The 25,436-nt window shown below is 39.8% G+C and overlaps 2 protein-coding genes across 6 annotated transcripts in view; both read left to right on the forward strand.

Moving 5' to 3' along the window:
• LOC121408408 (uronyl 2-sulfotransferase-like) overlaps positions 1–13,651 on the forward strand; it is a 40,041-nt gene extending 26,390 nt beyond the window's left edge. For all 5 annotated transcript variants that reach the window (XM_041599882.1, XM_041599878.1, XM_041599881.1 and 2 more), the window contains 5 exons: positions 2,227–2,309; positions 3,165–3,321; positions 8,508–8,608; positions 8,823–8,980; positions 13,090–13,651. In XM_041599882.1, coding sequence (XP_041455816.1) covers positions 2,227–2,309; positions 3,165–3,321; positions 8,508–8,608; positions 8,823–8,980; positions 13,090–13,262 — 672 coding nt within the window. In that variant the 3' untranslated portion in view covers positions 13,263–13,651. The remainder of the gene's footprint in view (positions 1–2,226; positions 2,310–3,164; positions 3,322–8,507; positions 8,609–8,822; positions 8,981–13,089) is intronic.
• Positions 13,652–15,397: 1,746 nt separating this feature from the next.
• Positions 15,398–25,025, forward strand: LOC121408409 (uronyl 2-sulfotransferase-like). Its single transcript, XM_041599883.1, has 8 exons — positions 15,398–15,808; positions 17,241–17,365; positions 18,013–18,156; positions 18,961–19,043; positions 20,591–20,750; positions 21,390–21,490; positions 23,037–23,194; positions 24,447–25,025. The coding sequence occupies exons 1-8, from the start codon at positions 15,553–15,555 to the stop codon at positions 24,614–24,616; spliced, it is 1,197 nt and encodes a 398-aa protein (XP_041455817.1). The 5' UTR covers positions 15,398–15,552; the 3' UTR covers positions 24,617–25,025.
• Positions 25,026–25,436: the final 411 nt, after the last annotated feature.

Raw genomic sequence — 25,436 nt, forward strand, 5'->3', positions numbered from 1 at the left:
ACTGGCGACCCTCATCCATTATTATGACTGGCGAACCCCTTCTACTATTATGACTGGCGACCCTCATCCATTATTATGACTGGCGAACCCCTTCTACTTTTATGACTGGCGACCCTCATCCACTATTATGACTGGCGATCCCCATCCATTATTATGAATAGCGACCCTCATCCATTATTATGACTGGCGAACCCCTTCTACTTTTGTGACTGGCGACCCTCATCCATTATTATGACTGCCGAACCCCTTCTACTATTATGACTGGCGACCCTCATCCACTATTATGACTGGCGATCCCCATCCATTATTATGAATAGCGACCCTGATCCATTATTATGACTGGCGAACCCCTTCTACTATTATGACTGGCGACCCTCATCCATTATTATGACTGGCGAACCCCTTCTACTATTATGAATAGCGACCCTCATCCATTATTATGACTGGCGAACCCCTTCTACTTTTGTGACTGGCGACCCTCATCCATTATTATGCCTGGCGAACCCCTTCTACTATTATGACTGGCGACCCTCATCCATTATTATGACTGGCGATCCCCATCCATTATTATGAATAGCGACCCTCATCCATTATTATGACTGGCGACCCCCTTCTACTATTATGACTGGCGAACCCCTTCTACTATTATGACTGGCGACCCTCATCCACTATTATGACTGGCGATCCGCATCCATTATTATGAATAGCGACCCTCATCCACTATTATGACTGGCGATCCCCATCCATTGTTATGAATAGCGACCCTCATCCATTATTATGACTGGCGACCCTCATCCATTATTATGACTGGCGAACCCCTTCTACTATTATGACTGGCGACCCTCATCCATTATTATGACTGGCGAACCCCTTCTACTTTTATGACTGGCGACCCTCATCCACTATTATGACTGGCGATCCCCATCCATTATTATGAATAGCGACCCTCATCCATTATTATGACTGGCGACCCTCATCCATTATTATGACTGGCGACCCTCATCCACTATTATGACTGGCGACCCTCATCCATTATTATGACTGGCGAACCCCTTCTACTATTATGACTGGCGACCCTCATCCATTATTATGAATAGCGACCCTCATCCATTATTATGACTGGCGACCCTCATCCATTATTATGACTGGCGACCCTCATCCACTATTATGACTGGCGATCCCCATCCATTGTTATGAATAGCGACCCTCATCCATTATTATGACTGGCGACCCTCATCCATTATTATGACTGGCGAACCCCTTCTACTATTATGACTGGCGACCCTCATCCATTATTATGACTGGCGAACCCCTTCTACTTTTATGACTGGCGACCCTCATCCACTATTATGACTGGCGATCCCCATCCATTATTATGAATAGCGACCCTCATCCATTATTATGACTGGCGACCCTCATCCATTATTATGACTGGCGACCCTCATCCACTATTATGACTGGCGACCCTCATCCATTATTATGACTGGCGAACCCCTTCTACTATTATGACTGGCGACCCTCATCCATTATTATGAATAGCGACCCTCATCCATTATTATGACTGGCGACCCTCATCCATTATTATGACTGGCGACCCTCATCCACTATTATGACTGGCGACCCTCATCCATCATTATGACTGGCGAACCCCTTCTACTATTATGACTGGCGACCCTCATCCATTATTATGACTGGCGAACCCCTTCTACTATTATGACTGGCGACCCTCATCCATTATTATGACTGGCGAACCCCTTCTACTATTATGACTGGTGACCCTCATCCCCTATTATGAATGGCGACCCTTATGATCAACGATCCTTTTTCCTCCTTATGACTGGCGACCCTCTTCCTTTATTATGACTAGCGACCCTCATGTTTGATTATGAATGGCGACCCCCATCGTTGATTATGACTAGCGACCTCTATGAACAAAGCCCCTTATAAATAGCGACCCTTATGACTATTATGACTAGCGGTCCTTATAACTAGCGGGTATTATGACCAGTGGTCCTTATGACTGGCGAGTGGACCCCGAGGGGGCTGACCATGCAAAAATCACAATATTATGGTAATTTCTACGTTTTTGTACACAGTTTTGGAAAAGAGTACGTGGGGGGTGGGGCTGAAGCCCCCCAGCCCCCCGCGGTCCTGACTTACTAGGATGGTCTAAAACAGTGGTTTTTAACACAACATCTCTGGTAATCCACATTTCTACATTTTCAGAGGACACATCTTTCATCCAAGCTACTTGAAGCAGAAGATGGTGCTATCCTACATGGTCATTACCGCTATATCAACATGAAGAGGTAAGGTTTTATACCTATTTCAATATGACCAGATAAAATACGGTGATGAGATAAACACCGATTTACGCCTTCAATAACTTTGTTTAAATAATCCGCTATACAGGGACAAAATAGGGGTAATCAAACCCAAATAAGAACTTTTTAGAGAAAAAGAAAAATAAGACAAGTCTATAGGTGAAAGATCAAACCTCGAACATCTGCATCTATTTGTAATTCCCTCAGTAAATCTTGGATTGCAGGTGCACTCCACAACGCCCTACGGTCACCTTATTTTATTTTAATTTTCTTTTTTACATTTAATTTTTACATTTGTTCGGAGTTACGCGTAGAAAGTAACGGAAAAACTTCTTGCAAAAGTCTGTGACATTAAAAAGAGGACAGGAAGGTGGGGGAGACGGGTAAAAGATTGAGGGGGGGGGGGGGCGGGCACGGGTAGGGGCGAAAAATATGTGCCCATTCATATTCAACGCATCCTGTGGAGCGTTGTGGCCAAGTGGATTAGTCTTCGGACTTTGAAACAGAGGGTCGTGGGTTCGAATCCCAGCCATGTCGTAATTTCCTTCAGCAAGAAACTGATCCACAATGTGCTGCACTCAACCCAGGTGAGGTAAATGGGTACCGGTAGGAAGTAATTCCAAAAAGCTGTGTGCGCTATGAACGCCTAGCCTAGCCGGGTAATATAGGAGCGCCTTGAGCACTTAATAAGGTGGATATGTGCGCAATATAAATACCCTATATTATTATTATTATGTCGGCGCCCATTGTGTATCAAAATGTATAAAATACAATACTAGTACATGTACAGACATTGCCGGTCTAGAAGTTTCATATTCTTCTCTCTTTGTTTCTCGCCAGTTCATCGAAGAAACCTATTCTGATGAGCATGATCCGGGACCCCATTGATCGATTTGAATCTCATTTTTACTTCATAAGACATGGTGATTTGGACATGAGCAAAGAAAAACTCAGGAAAAATATCAAAACAGAGTCCAACATGGCACTTCCAAATGAGGTAAGAATATTAATACAACAATAACGGAGCGATTTTTTTCTTAAACCACGTGACTATAGCAAAGATTTAGTGCAACTTATCCAATTGATTGAAAAAACTTAACGCCACACCGCTCACTATCTCAACTTAACGCGAGAAGTCTCGACGACGATAGTGAAATCGGGGAGAAATAAAATTATATCTTAGCCCTTCTCAGCCCCCAGCCGCCCCACACAGACGTCTCACGCGGTCGAAAACAGTAGAGAATAATGACGTCACATGATCGACTCGCACATCATCTCTCTGTGCAGAAGACACTGATTCACCTTCCTGAATCTCTATTTTTCTTCGAATTTAATGTTTTCTTCATGTATTGTGATATCCGATTTCTGTTTTCAACATCTTCAGACTATAAGGGAACCAGAACTCTGTTACTTTGACCGTTTTTATTGAATTGTGTACTGTAAAGCCCCGATTTCGTCCACTCGACAGTCTAAAATCTTGTGACTGTGTTGCTCCACTCCACTGTCCATTCACTGTGTTTATTGAAAAACTGCGAGCTGTATGGACCCAGTACTCGCTGTCGATGTTGCTGTTTGATCCATCCACAACAGTCAAGGTAAGCATGTTTGGAAACTGTACTTGTTCTGACGATGCATTCAGGTCAGATGACAGATACAGATCTGATATAAATTTAGAATCATCATGATCATGCATTTTGATTAAAATAAGTCTTTATTTTATTTTTAGAAATAATGTTTTTGAACAATTGCACTTGCAGCAGATTTTTTCTTCAGATTTCTAAATAAACTGATCAGGACTCAGGCAAATAAATTATTTCAAGGAGCACTGGCATGGACCATGGCTTTGCTTGGTTGGACTAAGAAATCCACTGTTTCAGAATGTGTAATTAAGATTTTATTATACTCGGAATTATATCACGATAATGCCGATGTCATATGAAGCCAGACAAATTTTCAGCAGCGGTTACCGTGATTCCTGGCCGAAATTATTTTCTGGTGTTCCTTTCTGATTTGAGTGCTGCTGCATACATGTATGCATAATGCCTTCAACAATGAAGATAAATGCACTCTTTGTAATGACACAGAGAGCAACGTACCTCAAGTGATGTTCGTGTAGTCTCCACGTCACTACCGCTACGCACTGCCTACACATGCCTCCCGGGTAGGTGTGGTGTACATGTACGGTAGTGTAGCGCTAGTGAAGTGGAGGGGAATGGGGCCTACACAAACATCACTTGAGGTAGAGCACCAGTGTTCTGAGTGGAACTTTTCACAGTCTAAACCTACTATTATTTGTCGTTGACCGGGAATTACATGTCACCGCACGTCATCAATCATCAAGATAATAAAATTCATACTTTGATTTGATTATTAAAACTTTCTTTTTTTTTCTCTCTTCTACACACAGATCTTGCTGACTCTGGTGACTTCTGGTCTCTGCTCGCTACTTCAATCTGGGAGATTCCATCATGTCCTTTTACTATGTCTATAATTTGGATGTAGCCATTTTTTTCTTCACTCTTTCCAGGAGCTACGGTTTGCAAGTTTTAGACTGAAAATGATACAACAGAAAATTTATCTTTATCGATCTTGGAAACAATTTTGAGCACAGTTTTGGAGAGAACTAAGAAATTTGACTTGGACAGGAATACAGCTTGTCAAAAATAAGAACACACAATTTAAGATGAAAGAACAGTTTTAATGTTACTAGGGCATTTTGCGAGAAATTTTCTACTCAATCACACGTCCCAAATCAAGGGTAAGTCCTTTGATTAAACACAAACGTGTAGTTGAATGGCGATTGCAACCCGACCTCATTAAGCTTGAATTTGTTTTGCAATTTAACATAAGTTTCTTGCAGTGCTGTGCCCCATAATTATGTTTTGTTATCAGATATCTAATGTGCTGATTTTTCTCGAAAGGTATAATATATTTGTCCATTTAAACGGTATTTGAATATGGGTATGCCTTTTATTTGTTTTCCACAATATTTATTGCATGTATGAACAGAAGTGAAATATTAATTGTGAAGCACTGTGAATGTGTGCTGTTGTGTGATGGTTCATCATTTTTGTTATAACACTGTAAGCCTGGTGGATGTGAGGAAGTGGCCTGGATGAAAGAAAAGTGAAAATGTGTCCATTTACTGATTTTTATATTCTAAGACAATTTTGTTTCTGGATAAATATTGCCATGCATTCCCAACATTTAGAGTAAAGGAGAAGTCCACGCAATCAAAAATTCATTTGAATTTAAAGAAAAATAATAACATATTGCTGGAAATTTCATAAAAACTTTTATTCAAATTTAAATGATTATTATCTTAACATTGAGAAATTTTGCCTAATTTATAGAACGATGATATGCTCATCTGTGTCGATGTGCAAATTACACTAACCGATTATGTCACACGCACTAAGTTCTTTTGTATTTTGTTGTTTGATATATGTATTTGACATGTAGATTAACTATTAAATTTTCTAATTATTTTCTTTAAGAAATTTTTGGAGGGATTTTAATTCCTCCAAATAACATTTAGAGTTGCAGTTCCGTAAATGTAACCTATTGTGATCGGATGAAGTGTTTCCTATCGTCAATTCGGCAAAGAATAAAAAATATAATGCACAAAAAATTTGAAACGAATGTGATGTGACATAATCAACTCTAATTTGCATATCATTCTTTTGTGTATGACTGTTTTGAGTAAAAACAACAAGGGAAATTACTCTATTCAAATAATTTTTAGTTGATGTGGACTTGACTTTTAACTCATTCCTACCCCTCCCGGCCCAAATAAGAATAGAATCTGAGCAAGAACTTGAAAATCAAAAGCAGCAATTAAGAAGTAAGATTTGATAAATACAGGTCTGAATAGGATTTCACAAGAAAATAAAAAGAGAAAAAGAAAGCTGGGTAGGGACGGGAAGGAATTAAAAAAAACCCGGAGAAATCCGAGTTTTGAACCAGGGCCCTCGCACACGACAAAACAATGGCCGACACGTTTGGCCATAGTCCATTTCACCACCCATGAGTGGATTTTTAAGATATATGAAACAACGTCCGCTCGCCGCTGTGGATTAGTCATGTTTCGGCAATTCAACTGCAATAATATTTCAGTCATTTCGCGATGGATATTGCCGTGTTATTTTGTGGTTCCTGACTTTGCTACGTTATGAAATTTCATATTTGTTTCTTCAGTCGTGAAGAAGAATGTCTATGCTTTATATTGATTATAATATTAATGTGACGCAAGTGTGATTTCTAAGTGAAAATATGCTTTGTTTATTCACATATATTTCTTGAAAAAAAAATCGTTTTTTCTAAGCTAAATATCGGTTACCAAAATACGTTAAATGTGCACTTTATTTCACTCAGTTCAGTAAATTCAAACTTTTATCTATATAACAAGACCAATCTTGTGAGGAATAAACAATTCTGAGAGCAAAAAACGCTGATTGGAAAGATCGTCCTCAATGGGCTGCTGTCAGCTCAGCTACTCACTGCTCATTGTGTGACGTCACTCAGCTGGAGCTCGCAAGAGGACGGTGGAAGGCAGAAATATGGCATGAAAATAAATCATTTTTGAGAGCTGATTTCTGCAAACTCTAATCACTATTTTGTAAAGTGAAGTTATATATCTGATTAGTAATACTTCTCCTTTACAATGATGACCACAAAAAGGCATTATGAAATACTTTTGATTCTTCGGGTGTCTACTTTAATGCTCGGTTCAGCAGTTTGTTTTTAAATTGTGCTCAAACTACACCTGTAATATTAAACTTCTAAAATAAAATCAATTCGTCTGTGTTGTTAGGATGTTGGTAACATAATAATCACTAAAAAATTGACAAAACGCATCCAGTTCCACATGCAACCGAAAGACATCTTTAAAATGACTTAATCATTGTGCAAATTAATGTGCATTCATACATGCGCTTGTTTAACCGTTCGATCATCATGATGAGAACTGTGTCCGATATTCAAATTTTAATATTTGTCACGTGATGTATCGTAAAACTTCTTTTTGTCGAGTCACGTGATAACCTCCAATTGTAGGCGTGACCCATAGAGATGTCTCTATGGCGTGACCCTAGCTGTTTCTTCAACCAATCGGGGACATCATGCTCATCCTAAAAGCAAGAAAAAGGGTCGGGTTTTGTTACGACCGAGCGGGGAAAGTGTGTGATGATTGCCACAATACGGAGGATAGGGATAAATTTCAACTTTATATTATGATACACCACCACCACCGTCACCACTACCACCACCATCATCATCATCAACACCATCATCATCATTTATTTTTTGATGAGTGTAATACAATGCGTCAATGTTTCTTTATGTGCAATACTCAATTTTTGTGATGATAATGTGAGTAATAAAAAGATAATTAAATATGATATTAATAGTAATGATAAAAATAATGATAATGAAATCTTAGATTAATTTTGATAATGAATCAAATAGTAAATGGTTATAAAATGATTGTATTACAATGATGATTGATTTGGCAATAACGTATGTATGTATGTATTTACCTCAGGCATGTGATTTTTTCACGTATTTTGGATTGTGTTTCTAATTCCCGCTTTTCATTATGTTGTAATTTTTATGTATATTTTTGTATTTGTCTGAAAATCTGTAATTCGGACTTTGGGCCGCAAATGATTTTTTTGTTCAAATAAACCATTTCTATTCTATTCTATTCATCTTCATTTATCATTATATATTCATTAGCTATTCTGCTCATATGATTATATGGTTAATTATGTTTCGGTTTGTCATATTTTCAAACATTTTTTTGCTTACAATGGCAATCCATATTCTGCTACTAATTTTATGCTAAATGATATATGCCTGATTTATTGTCAGTATATATTTGTTATTTCTGTGTTATATTATACTGTCATGTAGAAGAAAAATCAAATCAAATCAAAACAAGGTTTTGTCAAAATCTTGAAAATGCAATATTTGAAGAATTTTTGTTCATGGTGGGAAAAACGTGAAAAATTCTCGTTAAGGGTACTCTGCTAATTATTGATCATTATTTTAGGGTTTCAATATTGTTTTTGTATGTTTTACCTGATTTGTAACGTCATTCGTGCATTTCTATGTGGGTATTTTCACCCTAACTCCTTTTAAACTTTGCCTTTTCTCCGCCTTTTCTTTCCGTATCTTTTTCAGACGCTTGATGAGTGCGTTGCGAAGGGGAGACTAGAATGTACACTCAGCTTATTTCGCAATATGTATATTACATCATTTTGTGGATACGCCCGCGGTTGTAGGTATATCTACCCCTATATTTATAATAATTATTAACACTGATTAAATAAAGAAAAACAACGCTTGATGTATTAATTTTTATATATTGAAAAGGTCACCATACTTTTTTGTGGAATATCGATACTCCAACATAATTCACAATATCCATTTTTTCCAATAAAGTTAGACCTGTTAAAAAATCTAAAAGATATCTTATAATTCATTTTGCTTCCCTAGTAAATCCCCTTCCTTTGCTTTCGAGGAAGCAAAACGTAACGTCGACAAGTTTCTCGTGATTGGTGTGATGGAGGAATATGACCTCTCCATGGCTGTCTTCGAAAAACTACTTCCGGGAACATTTGGAGGAGCAGCGAAAATATATGAGGAGAACAAAAGTATGTAATTATAAAACATATATAATATAAACAGTGTCTTCTTTTTTATTATTTTGCATGGTCTAAAATCTCTCGGTTATTTAATGATAAGAGCATATATTCAAATAATTATTTTGGAATATTGGAATTTGAGTGAAAAATCAAGGTGAATGAAGTGTTTTATAGTTATATTATCCGTCTTTTTACATTTCAGTGGATCGCATGATGATTTAAAATGGATAAAAAGAAAACGATTTAGGTCCTTTTCACACGTGAATCTTAAATCATTGTAATGATAATTGCTGGAGTTCGTGATTTTAATCATGTTCTAGTTTACGGTACACCATGTGGAGTGTTATAGGAACAGTGGATAGAAGAAGAGAAGAAGTGGATAGGCGAGAAAGTGGAGATTTGAGAGTAGAGTATTCTTTCTTGAAAATAGTCCTGAAAAGGACTGTAAACCAGAAGGAATGTTGAGTGAGAACAGCTTGAGTAGTAGAGCTGATGAGGAGATGCTGGCTTGAGTCGGCGAGTAGAGATGATGAGTAGTAGAGAGACTCGACGTTTCGGACAGGTTGACTGTCCGTCTTCAGGAGTGAGTGTTCGCTCGGCGTGCGGCGGTACTTATGGCGTGCGGGCTGACGTCGTAGGTGGCGCTCTGTGCGTGGGTCGGCGGTTTTGGCGGGAAACGAGTGGGCGTGGTATGCGGACGCGGTGAGTAGACGGCGGCGTGAGTTACGGCGGCGTGTGTGTGTGTCGGCGGTGTGGTAGGTACATCAATGGTGGCGTTCTGTGCGTGTTGGTCGGCGGACTCGTCGGGTAAGCTTCGGCGGGAGTGAGTGGGTGGCCTGGTGTACGGATGAGGTGTTGGGTCGTCGGCGGAGGTTGTAGCGAGGTGTCGGTGGCGGCGGTGTGTGCGTCGGCGGAGTCCCTGGTTGAGTTGGTGATGCAATCAGACTGCTGTGTTGGGTAGGAGGGCTCGGTGGGGTGATGGTGGACGGCGGGTTGTTTGTGGATTGGTTTGAAGTTTGATGGTGGCGTAGGATTGGATGCTAGATGCTGTTGATGTGGAGGCCACACTGTTAGAAACAATAAAAGAAGTTCCTGCAGCAGAGTCTCGAGAACACCTGTAATCTTACCGAATTGCGTAATCTTACAGGAAATTGGTATTTGATGTATGGAATCTTACAAATTTCCTTGAATAAAACACCCTTTTCCCCTTTTTAAACAGACCTGTTCTGTTAAATTGCAGAAAAATTCTTGTTTTATGAATTTACAGAATGATTCTGTTATTGCTTTCTACAAAATCTTCTGTTTATTTTCTGTAAAATCACGGGTTTTTTACCAATTTCCTGTAAGATTACGCAATTCGGTAAGATTACAGGTGTTCTCGAGACTCTGCTGCAGGAACTTCTTTTATTTTTTCTATCAGTGCAGGGTCTTGAGGCACAGTGTTGTGTTGATGTATCTCTTCTCCCATTCTATGCGGTGATTCTTTTGTTGTGCGTGCTTGACGATGGCAGATCGGTCCCAGTCGCTGCGTCGGTGGTGGGTCTTGTGTTCCTTGAGTCTGGTGTCGAAGTCTCGGCCGGTTTCTCCAATGTAGACTTTGCCGCAGTCGCAGGGGACCTTGTAGACGCCTGGTTGCTTGTTGGATGGGTGCTTGTCCTTATGAGAGTGAAGGATGGAGTGTAGCTTACGAGAGGATTGGTGTCTGACGAGGATGTTGGCAGAGTGAAGTATGCGTTGTAGTCGGTGTGAAGTCTTGCCAATGTAGGGAAGTACTATGGTGGCGACGGGCTTGGTTTCGGATGGGTTTTCGGTGCTGTTGGTGCTGGGTTGGTGGCTGGATGGTTGAGTGTTGATCCTTCTTCTGGGGTAATGGTTGATGGTGGTGAGTGCATTGGTCACGTGCTTGAGTTCTTGATGTAAGTGTGCCTTGTCGCTGAGTTGGTGGGCTCGTCTGACGAGAGTGTCGGCGACTGATTGGTGGATGGACGGGTGGTGGTGTGAGCGGAAGTTGAGGTAGCGGTCTGTGTGGGTAGGTTTTCGGTACACCTGGTGAGATGGGAATCCAGACGGTGTCTTAGTGATGAGAACGTCTAGAAATGGAATTGAGTTGTCGCGTTGGGTCTCCATGGTGAACTTGATGCTGGGGTGCTGGTTGTTGAGGTGGTTGAGAAACTGGTGAAGGTCGGGTGTGCTGTGCGGCCAGATGACAAAGGTGTCGTCGACGTAGCGGAGCCAGAGTGAAGGAGGTTTGTCCGCAGTCTTGAGTGCTTGGTGCTCGAAATGTTCCATGAAGATGTTAGCGATGATTGGTGAGAGAGGTGAACCCATGGCTGCTCCTTGTAGTTGTTGCGCCATTTGAAGGAGTTGGAGTTGAGACAGGTGAGGAGGAGGTCGTGGATCTGGTCTGGTGTGAGATTGGTTCTGGATGCTAGGTCTGGGTCGGTGATCAGGCGTTGCTTGATGATGTCACATGCTTGGTCTACAGGTACGCTGGTGAACCATCCAGCCACCAACCCAGCACAAACAGCACCGAAAACCCATCCGAAACTAAGCCCGTCGCCACCATAGTACTTCCCTACATTGGCAAGACTTCACACCGACTACAACGCATACTTCACTCTGCCAACATCCTCGTCAGACACCAATCCTCTCGTAAGCTACACTCCATCCTTCACTCTCATAAGGACAAGCACCCATCCAACAAGCAATCAGGCGTCTACAAGATCCCCTGCGACTGCGGCAAAGTCTACATTGGAGAAACCGGCCGAGACTTCGACACCAGACTCAAGGAACACAAGACCCTCAACCGACGCAGCGACTGGGACCGCGATCTGCCATCGTCAAGCACGCACAACAAGAGAATCACCGCATAGAATGGGAGAAGAGCCACCTTATCACCAACATCCGGCACTGGAATACCCTGCAGAAGGGTCAGGGAAGCCATTGAGATACATCAACACAACACTGTGCCTCAAGACCCTGCCTGGCCTCCACATCAACAGCATCTGGCATCCAATCCTACGTCACCATCAAACTTCTAACCAATCCACAAACAACCCGCCGTCCACCGTCACCCCACCGAGCCCTCCTACCCAACACAGCAGTCTGATTGCATCACCAACTCAACCAGGGACTCCGCCGACGCACACACCGCCGCCACCGACACCTCGCTACAACCTCCGCCGACGACCCAACATCTCATCCGTACACCAGGCCACCCACTCACTCCCGCCGAAGCTTACCCGACGAGTCCGCCGACCAACACGCACAGAACGCCACCATTGATGTACCTACCACACCGCCGACACACACACACGCCGCCGTAACTCACGCCGCCGTCTACTCACCGCGTCCGCATACCACGCCCACTCGTTTCCCGCCAAAACCGCCGACCCACGCACAGAGCGCCACCTACGACGTCAGCCCGCACGCCACAAGTACCGCCGCACGCCGAGCGAACACTCACTCCTGAAGACGGACAGTCAACCTGTCCGAAACGTCGAGTCTCTCTACTACTCATCATCTCTACTCGCCGACTCAAGCCAGCATCTCCTCATCAGCTCTACTACTCAAGCTGTTCTCACTCAACATTCCTTCTGGTTTACAGTCCTTTTCAGGACTATTTTCAAGAAAGAATACTCTACTCTCAAATCTCCACTTTCTCGCCTATCCACTTCTTCTCTCCTTCTATCCACTGTTTCTATAACACTCCACATGGTGTACCGTGAACCACATCAGCAATAATGCCACCATGCAAACCTTCAAACAACATATGTTCTAGTTTGGTTTCACACGTGCTAAAATTCGTCATTATCCTTATTTTTCATTGGAATCATCATTCAAGTTATGATTTTTTTCACCATGTGAAAGGGCGGTTAGAAGAGATAAAAACGAGAAGAGGGGGAAGGAAGAAACAAGCGAAAATAATATTGGCAAATAGAGTACTGGGTCGAAACCAGTCTATAAACACATCGGGGGATATATACGATAAATCCTTTTGAAATCTACTGGTGTCAGGCTATAGATGAAAATTGACAATTTTGTGACTCTCTTTTGCACGTAAGTAAGCCTATTATACTCAATTCAAACGAAGGCCCATTTTCCTTTTCTTGTTATAGATCAACCGATGACGAAATTCAAAACAAGCTATAAGAAGCGGCCCTCTAAGGAAACGTATTCAATTTTAAAAGAGCGGATGAAATACGACTACAAATTCTATGATTATGTGAAGGAACGACTGCATAGAGTTGCGAGGAGACTAGGCATTGGGAAATGTAATAACATATGGTAGTTCAGACCGTTCAGACGTCGCAGCGGAGAGGAGTCTGATTTGAAACTTGTGTTTGTTTTTATTATACCCTATTCTATTTTAAATCTTCCATGGACTTCCGCGCCACTTTTCTTTTTTTAACTACTTCCATTGACTTCTAGGATACACATAATATTTAAAACGATGACCCTGAAGAAAAATGATTCATCTATGGGGTGCCGTTTGAAGAAATATTATTTAAGTAAATTATATATTATATCATTGATATTAAAAACCATTATATCATTATTTGTAGATAAATAATGGTCTCATCACATTCAATACAATGCGTATCAAAAAATAGTTAACACTTTGAAAAAGTCCTGGGAATAAAAAAAAATTAAATATGTGGGTAATCTTTACACATATATTCTTGGGTTTGGGTCTGATCTATCCAATGAAAAGAAAATTTATGACAGAATGTTACACTTGAGTGAGCACTGTCCATTTTTGTAAAGCTCGCACATATCTGTTTGCGCAGAAATGCTCGTTTTCACGCTGTGTCAAGGAGAAAGGGCGAAATCAAACTTACCCTGCGAAACATTTCTCATATACATTTCCCTTGCATTTTTTTGTCAATTTAAATAAAACGGATACAGTCAAGCATTTTCTAACGATTTTGCCACCCACATTGAAATTTCAACACTTAGTAAGCACAATCTTTACCCTGTTTATGCCAGCTGGATCTGAGGACATAACTGAATCTCAACGACAGTTTATATCAGACATATCCAGCATGTTTTCACTAAGTTTTTATCATTTAAAGTGGGTTTACATTTCATTTTTCATGTAATACTTGTTTCTCCACACTTTTCCCAAGCTTGACAATGATTAACAAAATAAAAATCAAGCCTAAGACATAACGTGTAAATCACAGCTCAGTGTAAAGCAAATTATCGTCACGATGGCCTCTGTGTGGGGTGGGGTGCAATGCACTCTTCGAAGTGTTTTGGGCATGGAAACAAGTTAAAAAAAGATAAAAGATATCTTCAAGACAATTTTACTAGCTAAATTCCACGTGTTCTTCATGATTAAGGTTTACTTTTATTTGCATAACTATTTCAAAGTTCTGCGCAAATCATTTTTCACTAACTTTTCAAAAGTAAGTGGTGCTCACTCAAGAGGAAATATTTTTCGACAGTTATATCGTCATTTGCGATCTGTACCAATGTTAAAATGTGGAAAAATCTTCAGGATCATTACGAATGTATGATTTTACAGGATTTTTTCTAAGTGTAAACTTTTTTGGATACGCACTGTATATGAAAAAAAGAAGAAATTTGCAATATATATATAATGTTTATTTGTATGTAGTATTTCTAATAAAAATTCATTGAAAATTTCGAAAAAATATAACACTCCTATCATAGCTTTTATCCAATTAAGACAAAATTAATGATGCCATCTTCAGGTTGTCTTGCCCCCCCCTCCCTTTCTTTTTAAATCAAAGTACTTTGGTGCCGTCCCTGCGTATGACCATCGGTATTAGCAAGTTTTCGCAATCGCGACAGGGACAGATACTACAACATAGAAAATATATTGAAAATGCCCGTCGATTCACAGTGAACATGCAGCTGATATAGGTCTTTGTCGAAAATTGGTGAACAGTGAAGGTGATCGTAGTAAGATCCTGACCTGTTTTTTTTAATGCAAGTATGTCGTTTGTTGAAGACGAAACTGCTGTTTTGATTCACCGATTTTCGACAAAGACTGCTTTTTCATGAATGGCCTTTCACATGAGATTTTCTATGTTGTAGGATCTGTCCCCGTCGCGAATGGGAAAACTTCCGATTAACAGAGTTAAACGTGTGGTACAGTCACTCCAACGAAATCGATTCCAGACCGATCAAAGCCACAGAGGCGGGTCCAGGATTTTCCAAAGGGGGAGGGGGCACATTTTTCCGAGGAAAAAAATGACATGTTAAAAAAAAAAAAGAAAAAAAAAGGTTTCCAACCAAGATAAGGACATTTTGTCCACGAACAATATTGACAAGCAAAAAATAGGCCGGCTTGGAGTCTGTGTCTTCGTTTGTATGACTAGCATTCAGGGAACATTCCCTTTGTAAAAGCCAACAATTATCCGACATTCCTCAGGAGTGGTCATTGTGAAGCACCTGCGTGATCTCATTTACATGCATACAATCCGAAGACGATGACCCCAGTCAAACATGACTTCATCAATCCCTCTCTTAATTGGAGGTCAATTATGTCCTGCAACTGATCAGGCAGGAAAGCTGAAACCATTCCGTGGACCACAGTGTCGGATTGAGCAATGTCTTACCAGCTTTTACCGGGGAAATCATTGCGTTTTCTTGGTGGCTACATGAAAACAGAGAGAAACTGCTGCTCACTGCGTCGATTCTTCCTCAAAAAGAGCATGCAAATAAAAACCTGCTACACAGCAACTAGGAAGCTATGGCTGACCATTTTAGTGATACTTGCAATCTTGTCAGGGTTGCACCTTGGCATGAGAAGCTCGATGAGGTGGACAGATCCTTACAGATTGCGGCATCGAATTCAAATAAAAGGTATGACATCTGTTTTTTGTTTATTCGTATCATTATCTCGATCAATTTTTAAGATTTTACCATAAGGACCATTTGCATTCATAGGTGAATTAAAGTAATATTGAAAGAAAAATTATTTTGGTCGGTTTTTTACTTTTTTATAGAAAACTTGCATTTCAGGCTTTGATCGCTCACGAACCCACTAATGAGAGTGAGTGGGTTTTCATATACACTTTACACCTTATTTAAATTAAGAATATTCTCTTGGTATGTGTGAAGATAGCAAATCTTCGTAAATCAACAGCCAGATCACGAGACTTAGCCGAATATCTCGCGCAAGTTGCGAAGTTTGCCCGATTATTTCGATTGTTGACAATTTATAGACGCGGCTTTTGCGACGGCGCGCCGTCGGCGGCGGTGGCGTCGTCAACATTGGAATCTGAACCTATAGGCAAGTCTTGAAATGTCATCATAACTTAAAAAGTATACGGACATAGCTTATGAAACTTGGAAATAAGGGTGATCAAGTATTACCATCCTGCCTAAGTTTCAGGTCACATGACCAAGGTCAAAGGTTATGTAGAGTCAATGAACTTAGACCATGGTGGGGGAATCGATATTGAAATCTTAAACAAGGTTTAAGTTTTTGAAATGTAACTTTGAATGTTCATGATTCCCGTTCATGAAACTTGGACATATAGGGCAATGTCGTATCACTGAAGATCCTGCATGAGTTTCAAGTCACAAGACCAAGATCAAAGGTCATTCAGGGTTAACGAACTTTGGCTATGTTGGGGTATCTGTGGAATTGTCATCGTTGATCTAGTTCATGAAACTTACGCATGAGAGCATTCTAGTATTCCTGAATATATCCTGTGTGAGTTTAAGGTCAAATGATTAAGGTCAAAGGTCAATTAGGTTCGATAATTTTGGGAGAAATTGTGAAATTGTCATAACTTTAACATGGATCTTGTTCATGAAAATTCAACATAAAATCAACCATGTATCCCTGAACACCCTGTGCACAATTCGGGTCACATGATTAAGATCAATTACTTTAAGTCAATGAACTTTGGCCGTGTGGGGGGTATTTGTTGAATCGGCATCATAACTTAGAAAATGGATGGATCTAGTTAATGAAACATAGACATGAGGATAATACATACTGCTGTGTTGGCTTATTTAGTAGAGCGTCCATCTCAAAACCGGGAGATCGGGAGTTCAAACCCTGGCCGCGTCAGACCAAAAGAGTTGTTGCTACCCTGCTTGGCGTTCAACGATTCGAGGAATGGAGCTACGTCGATCTAGCGCTGCGCTAAAATCGATTTCAAAAAGACCTCTCTGTTGTTTACTGTAATTTGGATGTGCATCTTCAAATAGACTTTATATGTTGTAGTATCTGTCCCAGTCGCGATAGCGAAAACTCGCTAGTGTATTTTCTCCTTCTATACAGACGTGCGTGAAGTCGTTGACGATTCGACAGTCGAATGGGATATACTGGAAGCGGATGATGAATGCAGAGAAGAAAATATCGATGAGGACGAATTGTCTTCTTATGGAAAACCGATTTATGGGAAGGTATTGCTATGACTTTTTAACTTGATATAGTATATCGTGAATATCATGGGGCGAACTAAAGAATAAACATTTTTGGATATAATGAGAATAATTATGTTAATGTAATTACAAAGAGGATATTGAGGTTCATCAAGGGCAAGGTTCAACACAAAAATCGAGGGGGGGGGGGGGTCAAATAAACGGTTACAGTCCGTTATTCCGAAGGTTTGTAGTTCCGAAACACGTAAATTGCCTGTAGCTAGATATTCGTTAATCCGAAAGCGAAAAGGGTTTGTTAATCCGAACATTTTTCAATTTCTTTTCACCCCAGGGGGTGCTGCGTGTATCATTCTCTATAGGCAGCATCCCAGGCATTCTGTTAGGTGTGGCAAATGACTAGCATTTTTAGTGAAACCCCTTTTATTCTATTTGTTTGCTTGTCATTTCCCCCCCCCCCTTTTTTTGGGGGGGGGGCGCACCAAAACAGCCTTCACTTTGTAGTGAAAACTTGTTTGGGAGCGGGCTTGTCAATTTTACTGCAGCACCTACAGTCAAGAAATCGTTCCCAGGGCCCTGTTATAAGCCTATCATACCTGCATTTCTCTCTTTTCTCTATTTCTCTGAAATAATAATTTGTTATGTATTTATCGTCATTCCTATTTTCAAAGAATAAGACTGTGTTATACTTGAGCATCCCCAAAACTGGTACACGTACGGTCGTGTGGGCATTAGAGCGCCTACGAGAAGTACACCACTTTGGAAACCTGGTACCCATCGACTACTTGATTGAGAATAACATAACTTCAGAAGTTGTAAGAAACAATATTTAAATCATTTTTCTCCTCCTTCTTCTTCTCTTCTTCTTCTTCTTCTTCTCCTTCCTCTTCTTCTTCTTCTTCTCCTCCTTCTTCTCCTTCTTCTTCTTCTCCCTCCCCTCTTCCTTTCATCTTGTAAATAATTTCTTTCCTTGTTTTTTTGTTTTTGTTTGTTGGCAATGTTGTTTTTTTCGGCCTAGATATAATTATTTACAGTGTTTAATTGTGCTTTTATTTCTTAAATTTTCTCAGTGCTTCACTGGATACTACCTTTTGTTCAATTGACAACCAAGGCTTGGAAGTATGGAAGTAAAATATGGAAGTAAAATAAAAGAAACATTAAAACATGTTTCTGATGCAAAGAATGTTTAATTCACATTTATTATCATTCGCCATAATACAAATAATAAAGATACGAATGGTTTTAGAAATATACAGCCAATGCAAAAAGCAGAGAAGTCATTTCCCGGCACTATGCGTACCCTATAATAACTACATAATGGCCATTAAACGGTGCATCAGAAATGATTTCTGCATACCAAAAATATTCTACAAGTTAGTGCCGATATCGCATTCATATATAATTCGTGTAATATCGACTCAACTCGAAGTATTTCTGGTATCCAATTCTGATTCATCAAACATAAATTTCCAAGAATTTCCCCAGTAGGGACTATTCTTATGATTCCAGACGGTGAGATATATCAGTATTTTTTCCTAGAGTATGAGGACGTACATTAATATGTAACATGTATTAAACATATCTTAATGTTCATTTTGACACGGGCATTACATTTTCAGAACAAGTATATGACGTCGAAAATAGCGGAATCTGAAGATGGCGCTGTCCTCCACGGCCATTACCGCTATATCGACTTGAGTCGGTGAGTTACAGCAGAATAGTGGTCCATTAAACATTCAAAATGCTCTCAGCCCTTTATTCATCATCATCATCATAGTCAACAACAATATCAACATCATTATCATAGTTGTTATAATACGCATTCAATAGCATAATTAACATTATCAGGATAATGGAGATTACATTATATAGCTTTATATAAGTGACATGTTTAGAGGACACACACGACCATCTCAGGATCGCCTAACGCGTATGATGTTTCAATGATTTGTCATGAGTTAATATTATCGATCTGAGAGAGAAAGAAGTTACAATTGATGGTTGTAAATTAGAATAGTTATTTAAAAGGTATTACTTAAGGCCCTTTCTCGACGTCTACGCGACGTCTCCGATACTACAGTAACGGAGACGTCTCCAATATAAAAGTTTCTTAGGTCTAACCAAGGAGACATCTCTGTGACGTCTCCAAGGTGACACCTTGCCAGACAGTCGCGGGGATGTTGCTACAAAGTCTCCAAGAAGTCCCGGGCAGTGTTCTGAATTGCAGCATCGTCTCGAAGATGTTTCCGAAAGGTCGCAGGGATTGCTTTCCGGCAATATCCCCTCGAAGAACCTCTCTAAGATGTCACAGAGAAGTCTTCTTGGTTCGACCTAAGAAACTATTATAGTAGGTTAAATATCCAGTAGCCTCATGTAGGTCCTTGCGACATCTCTGCAACTGATGGGGATGTCTCAGGGACTTAGCGGAGAAGTCTCTCCAACTACCCCAGTCAGTCTAGTCGCGAAACCCGTTGCAAGTTCAGAGAGATACCATCTCTGTGTTCCACATTCCAAAACTACATGGGTTTGTTTTTAATGGTCTCCTATAGTCACATATATGCAATTTAAAAAAAAGTTTAATAATTGTCACGGACTGCCGAGACTAAACTGCAAATTTCCCTTTTTTCAGTTTAATACGGTATAAATAAATTGACTTTGTCAAATATGTTTTCTTATGAAATATATATGCTTTCCAATCATCTCCAAGATGATTTTAAACCCTTGACTTTGTGGTAAATGCTAAAAAGTAATGTGGGAGTAACACAGAGGGGTATTCTTTCTAAAAGGTGAAATTTCTAACTAAAAAAACCTTATTGAAAGTGATTTTGTATAAGTAATTAAATTCTTCATTGCGGAATCTAGAGATACATAATGAGCTCTGTGAGAACCACAAATGCCACATACGGACAACAAAATGCTAACTGAACTGGTCAAGCTCATAAAGATAATCATGACAGTCGCTTTGTGAGATACAACAATAGGCAAACTAACGACTTTCAAGTCCTTACGGGTACCCATTTTGGTAGCTGCACCGGGGTGGAGTGTGTCAAAATATAGCTTAAGTTTTATCAAATTACACTGACTTATCTTCATTTTGCCACACTTCCGCCCCTAATGGGATATGAATTCGCGACCATCTGCTTGAAAGGCGAGAGTCAGAACCACTACCCGCCCATTAGTATCAAACAATATGAATATTCGTTAAAGAAAATTCCAGTTTCTTGAATGTCTAATTTTCCTTTCATTTAGATCACCGAAGAAACTGATTCTGATGAGCATGATACGAGACCCAATTGATCGATTTGAATCTCACTTCTACTTCTTGCGGCACGGTGACGTAACGTCGGACAAAGAAAAGCTCTTGAAGTTGTTCGACCGGCCTGACTCAAAATTAGCACTTCCAAACGAGGTAATTTTCGTCCTTGAGAGCAAATTTAAATCTCTCATATTTCGACGTTTATTTTATTATATTGTCTTTGTGACAACAAGTTTGCAATAGCTCATTAACGCTACTGAAATCATTAAATTTGAATGACTGATATAGCAAATTTGTTATAGATATTGTGAATTTGTTTTAATATAACAAATCTATAATTATGAAGCGGGACCCAGATATTGCAAAACTGAAATGCACAGATGTGGGTGCATCGGTAGGTTTTGTGAGCATAAGCCTCGTGGGTTAAGACTAGTTCCCATAGTTACCGCATGCTCACTAGTCCTACCGATGCACGAACAAACCAGTGTGGTAAGCGCAACATCATTTGTTTTATAGAATGGTAATTTTTTTGGCGAAAACTCATTTTGTTTACAACCATTATAAGAAACTACCGACACATGGCTAGCCATGCATCCGGCAAATTTGCCATGCGTAAGTAATTACTGGACGCATGGCAAATTTCCCAGATGCATGGCTGGCCATACGTCGGCAAGTACTTATGCCTGACACACATTCTATCATTCTCTCTTATTAATAATTTAACGGATGTTTTATGTAATCATGCATTTGATTTCCATGACTTTGCTTGATGCCGTTGTTTTTGTTTTGTAGACGCTTGATGACTGTGTCGAGAAAAACAGAAGAGATTGCACTCACGATTTATTTCGTCACATGTATATTACATCATTCTGTGGATACGCCCCCGGTTGCAGGTAAGCACTGGGGGGGGGGGGTCTTCGAATTATGTGGGCGATCAGTTGCAAGTCTATTTTCTTGCAATTAATTGTCGATCTTCTTGCAACAAGGAGTGTAATCTGATTTGCTAAAGCTAAAATCAATATCAATCAGTTGTAAAATTGCAACAGAATATTTGTAATTGATTTCAAATACTTTCTTGCAACACCTCCTTAAAGTGGTTACTTGGCCCTGTAGCCCGGGCGGAGGACAGTGGCGGACCCTGACCCGGAGGAAACAATATTGGAGGGGCACTGTATTGTTTATGAACAATGCTGTGCCCCTCCAATGCTTTGTCTCCTTCGGGTCACGGTCCGCTACTGGGAGAACCATTTGAATTCCACGCCAACCAACGCACGGAGCATAAGGAAACGCACCATCTTCATCTTTTTCATGACATTATGCATTGTGCGTCCGTTTCAAAGGTAGCTAGATTATTCAACGTAGTTTCTGTGACTCCTATTTATTTCACAGAAATAATTATTGTGTTACGCTTTGCGCACAACAGTACCCTGTTTTCAGGCCGTAGATCTAGAGATATACACGTTATAAGTATATATCTCTATGGCCCAGGCATACATTAATCATCGTATTAAAAAAATGAATAGTAATTTCCATAATTATTATGCCTCATATGGCACGGATAGGCATTAAACGCATTTATAAAGCTGTTTATAGATTACGCAACTACGCAGCTCATCACCTGTTTTGTGTTTAAATGAGCTACCCCGAAATTTTACTGTTCTAGTATAGCAAAAGTGAATTGCACATCACCCGAAAGTACGTAAAATAGAGTAACTCATGGCAACATTAAAAATGGGGAGATGGGGTAGGGTAGGGCATGAAGCGAAAGCTCCATGGGTAGGGTAACGAAGAGGGGAAAAGAGTGTATATTCAGGGAGGCAAATATCTCCGTGGCAACGATACAAATGAGCAATAATAATAGCTACATTCATATAGCACTTATTACTTTACATTTTGTTTCTAAAGCGCGTTATACTGCAATAATTATTAACCCGGTCATCAGATCCTGGCATGCTTACATAAAATGTATGTACATTCACCACTCCCTTGTGAGCATTCCAGCAAGAGTTCCAATACTCAAATTGCTAGGCACACTACATAGGTTTTCGCATCACACCGGGTACCCATTTGACACCTGGTGCCCGTTGCAGAAAGAGTTGCAATCAATCGCAACTCTAAAAATCATGCGCAACTTGATTTTCAACCAATCAACAGCGCGCATCTTGGACTTGCGACTGATTTTTTGACTTGCGTTCAAACGCAACTCTTTCTGCAACAGACCCCTGGACGAAGAGTGGCTAAGTGTGGATTGACGCCCTGCCAAAGGACGATTGGCCGCTAAGGGAATCGAACACACGACCCAACCCCTCTTGAATAAAGTTACATCACATTGTATGCCAAATATGATAGAATGTCATGAAATTGTTTGATGTTTGTTAGTATTGACAGTAAATTATTATTTTTATGACATGCTTTGGTCATGATTCATTTTTCTTCCAGCGAATCTCCATCGTTTGCCTTCCATGAAGCTAAACGGAATGTTGACAAGTTCCTTGTGATTGGTGTAACAGAAGAGTATGACCTCTCTATGGCCGTATTCGAAAAACTACTTCCGGAGACATTTGGAGGGGTAGCAAAAATATATGAGGAGGGCAAAAGTAAGAGTTTCTTGCAACTTTGAATTATTTTGAATTAAGATTTTATTTATTGTGCCTTTCATAAATTGATTTTCGGGAACAAATAGCTGAAGATTCAAGATTCTATTATTGGTCAATGTACGCGTACAAAGAAATTTGGTTTCTTATGGCGTTAACAATAAGTATACACAAAGATGAAAAGTACATGTCGTAACAAAACTTTAAATATACAAACAAGATAAATAGTAATTTTTCTGAAATTACTTTAATACCCCCAATAATTCATAATGCATGTGGATGGTGATAAAAGGTCTGTATGCTGCTATAACACCCCCATCCTAGTATTTTCGGAATACACGTATGCTATCCTTATGATATAAATTAATCCTAAGGATGAAGTAAATACAAGCAGTTATTTCAAAATGGTGAACATGACAGGGGCCGCGGAACGGTTTTCAAAGTCGGGAAGGGGGGGGGGGGGGGGCTGACCATGCAAAAAATCACAATCTTTTGGTCATTTTTACGTTTTGTAAAAAGTTTTGAGGAAAAAAAGTGTGGGGGAAGGGGGGTGCTGAAGCTCCCAGCCCCCCCCCCCCGCTTCCGCGGCCCCTGCGTGATGTAAATAATGGAGATCATGGAGATGAAACGACGATTTCTGTACGATTTTTATATGTGTGAAACCAGACACGATAATAAACGTATTCATCGAGCTGTCTAATAGCTAAATCCCGACGTGGATACCATGCGCAACCTTAGATACCATTATTTGGGTTTAGTACGGCCCCACCTTCCACACCTCGCGCAAATCGGACTCTAAACACGTAGTATTGGGGCAAAAAGTACCTCCTTTATAAAATATTTTGATTAGGTTTGTTTGTTTGCATTTATTTCTGCGTTCAAAAACACAATACAAAAATACAATTACAATATACAAAATAATTCAAAATATATTGTGTTTTATCATCCCCGCATATTTGACCCTAAACACGAATAATTTTGCAGAGCGTAATAGATACCCTTTTTTCAATATTTTGTGTTTTTGACACCCTTATCACGTTACGAACGTAACGTGCCCTTTCTTGAAAAAGACGTCCTTTTTACGTGTGTTTTGGTCGCGCATGGTATCCACTCGTCAATGTAAGTGCCCCCAGGAGCTTAATATAGGTCTACGTGTATATATGTGTGGGGTATGTGTACGGGTGGGGAGTTGTGCATGTGCATAATTTTGTAGTCTACAATTTAGTAATAACTTCTAATATTCCCTTTTTTATAGGTCGACCGATGACACTATTCAAAACGAATTACAAGAAGCATCCTTCAGACAAAACCTATTCCATTTTGAAACAGCGAATGAAATACGAGTACCAATTTTATTATTATGTGAAGAAACGACTGCACAGAGTGGCAAGAAGACTGGGCATTTGGAACTGTTCTGACGTGTAACAGATAAACTTGAAATATGTATCACCTTTGAAAAGCATATTTTGATTAAAAAAACTGTTGTTCATGCAGGGCTTCTTTGTACGTTTCTGCTGAGCATGCTGAGCAAGGGTTAGCCAATGAGCAATATTCTTTTCTTTTCGGAGCATCAACACGGAGAACATACTTTTTATTGGTATAAGGTCTGTCTGTTAACATTTTTGGCAGAATATAATTTCGATATTTTCGATTTGTTTTAGATTTGTTTGATTCCTTTTTTTTAATTAGGCCTTATTTCGAAAAAACCCCACCCTTTTTTAAATGAATGGTACTGAAGTTGATCTCTCCTGTTTTTGTCGAATTATGTGTTTGACTTTGTTTTAATTTGACATAGATTTCAAAATAGAAATTATGCTCCTCTCCTATGAAATTTTACATTTCTATATTTAAAAACTATATTTCGAAAACTTTCTATAACGGTTAATATTCCCCCTGTCCAATATTCAATAGAAATTACGAATGAAAAGCAATTTGTAACGCTCTAAATAGATCTGCCTCAAAAGATGTATAGGTTCTTTTATAAAAATGAATTGTTTCTATCCATTAAAATGACAAGATACTTGTCATAAAAAAAGAATCTGTCTCTCACGGACAAGGCGTGTCTTCAATCATGACTGAATTGTTTCAGAGATCACAACACCAATTTTTATGCAACCGGGCCCTGAAATTCAGGAATACCATGTTAACCTAAAGGCCTGGTCACACCGCCCGAGCGTTGTTGGAGCGGTCGTGGAGCGGAAGGGAAAGAGAGTCGAAATTCGCTCACAAAATTGGGGGAAAAAAT

Source organism: Lytechinus variegatus, chromosome 2, assembly GCF_018143015.1.
Source record: "Lytechinus variegatus isolate NC3 chromosome 2, Lvar_3.0, whole genome shotgun sequence".
Lineage (NCBI taxonomy): Eukaryota > Metazoa > Echinodermata > Echinoidea > Temnopleuroida > Toxopneustidae > Lytechinus > Lytechinus variegatus.

Bases quoted from the DNA above. Each gene is read 5' to 3' on its own strand.
- LOC121408409 (XM_041599883.1), top strand. From the start codon at position 15,553: ATGTCTTACCAGCTTTTACCGGGGAAATCATTGCGTTTTCTTGGTGGC. The intron at 19,044-20,590 runs GTGAGTTACAGC...CCTTTCATTTAG, and splicing joins CGCTATATCGACTTGAGTCG to ATCACCGAAGAAACTGATTC. The intron at 23,195-24,446 runs GTAAGAGTTTCT...CCTTTTTTATAG, and splicing joins AATATATGAGGAGGGCAAAA to GTCGACCGATGACACTATTC.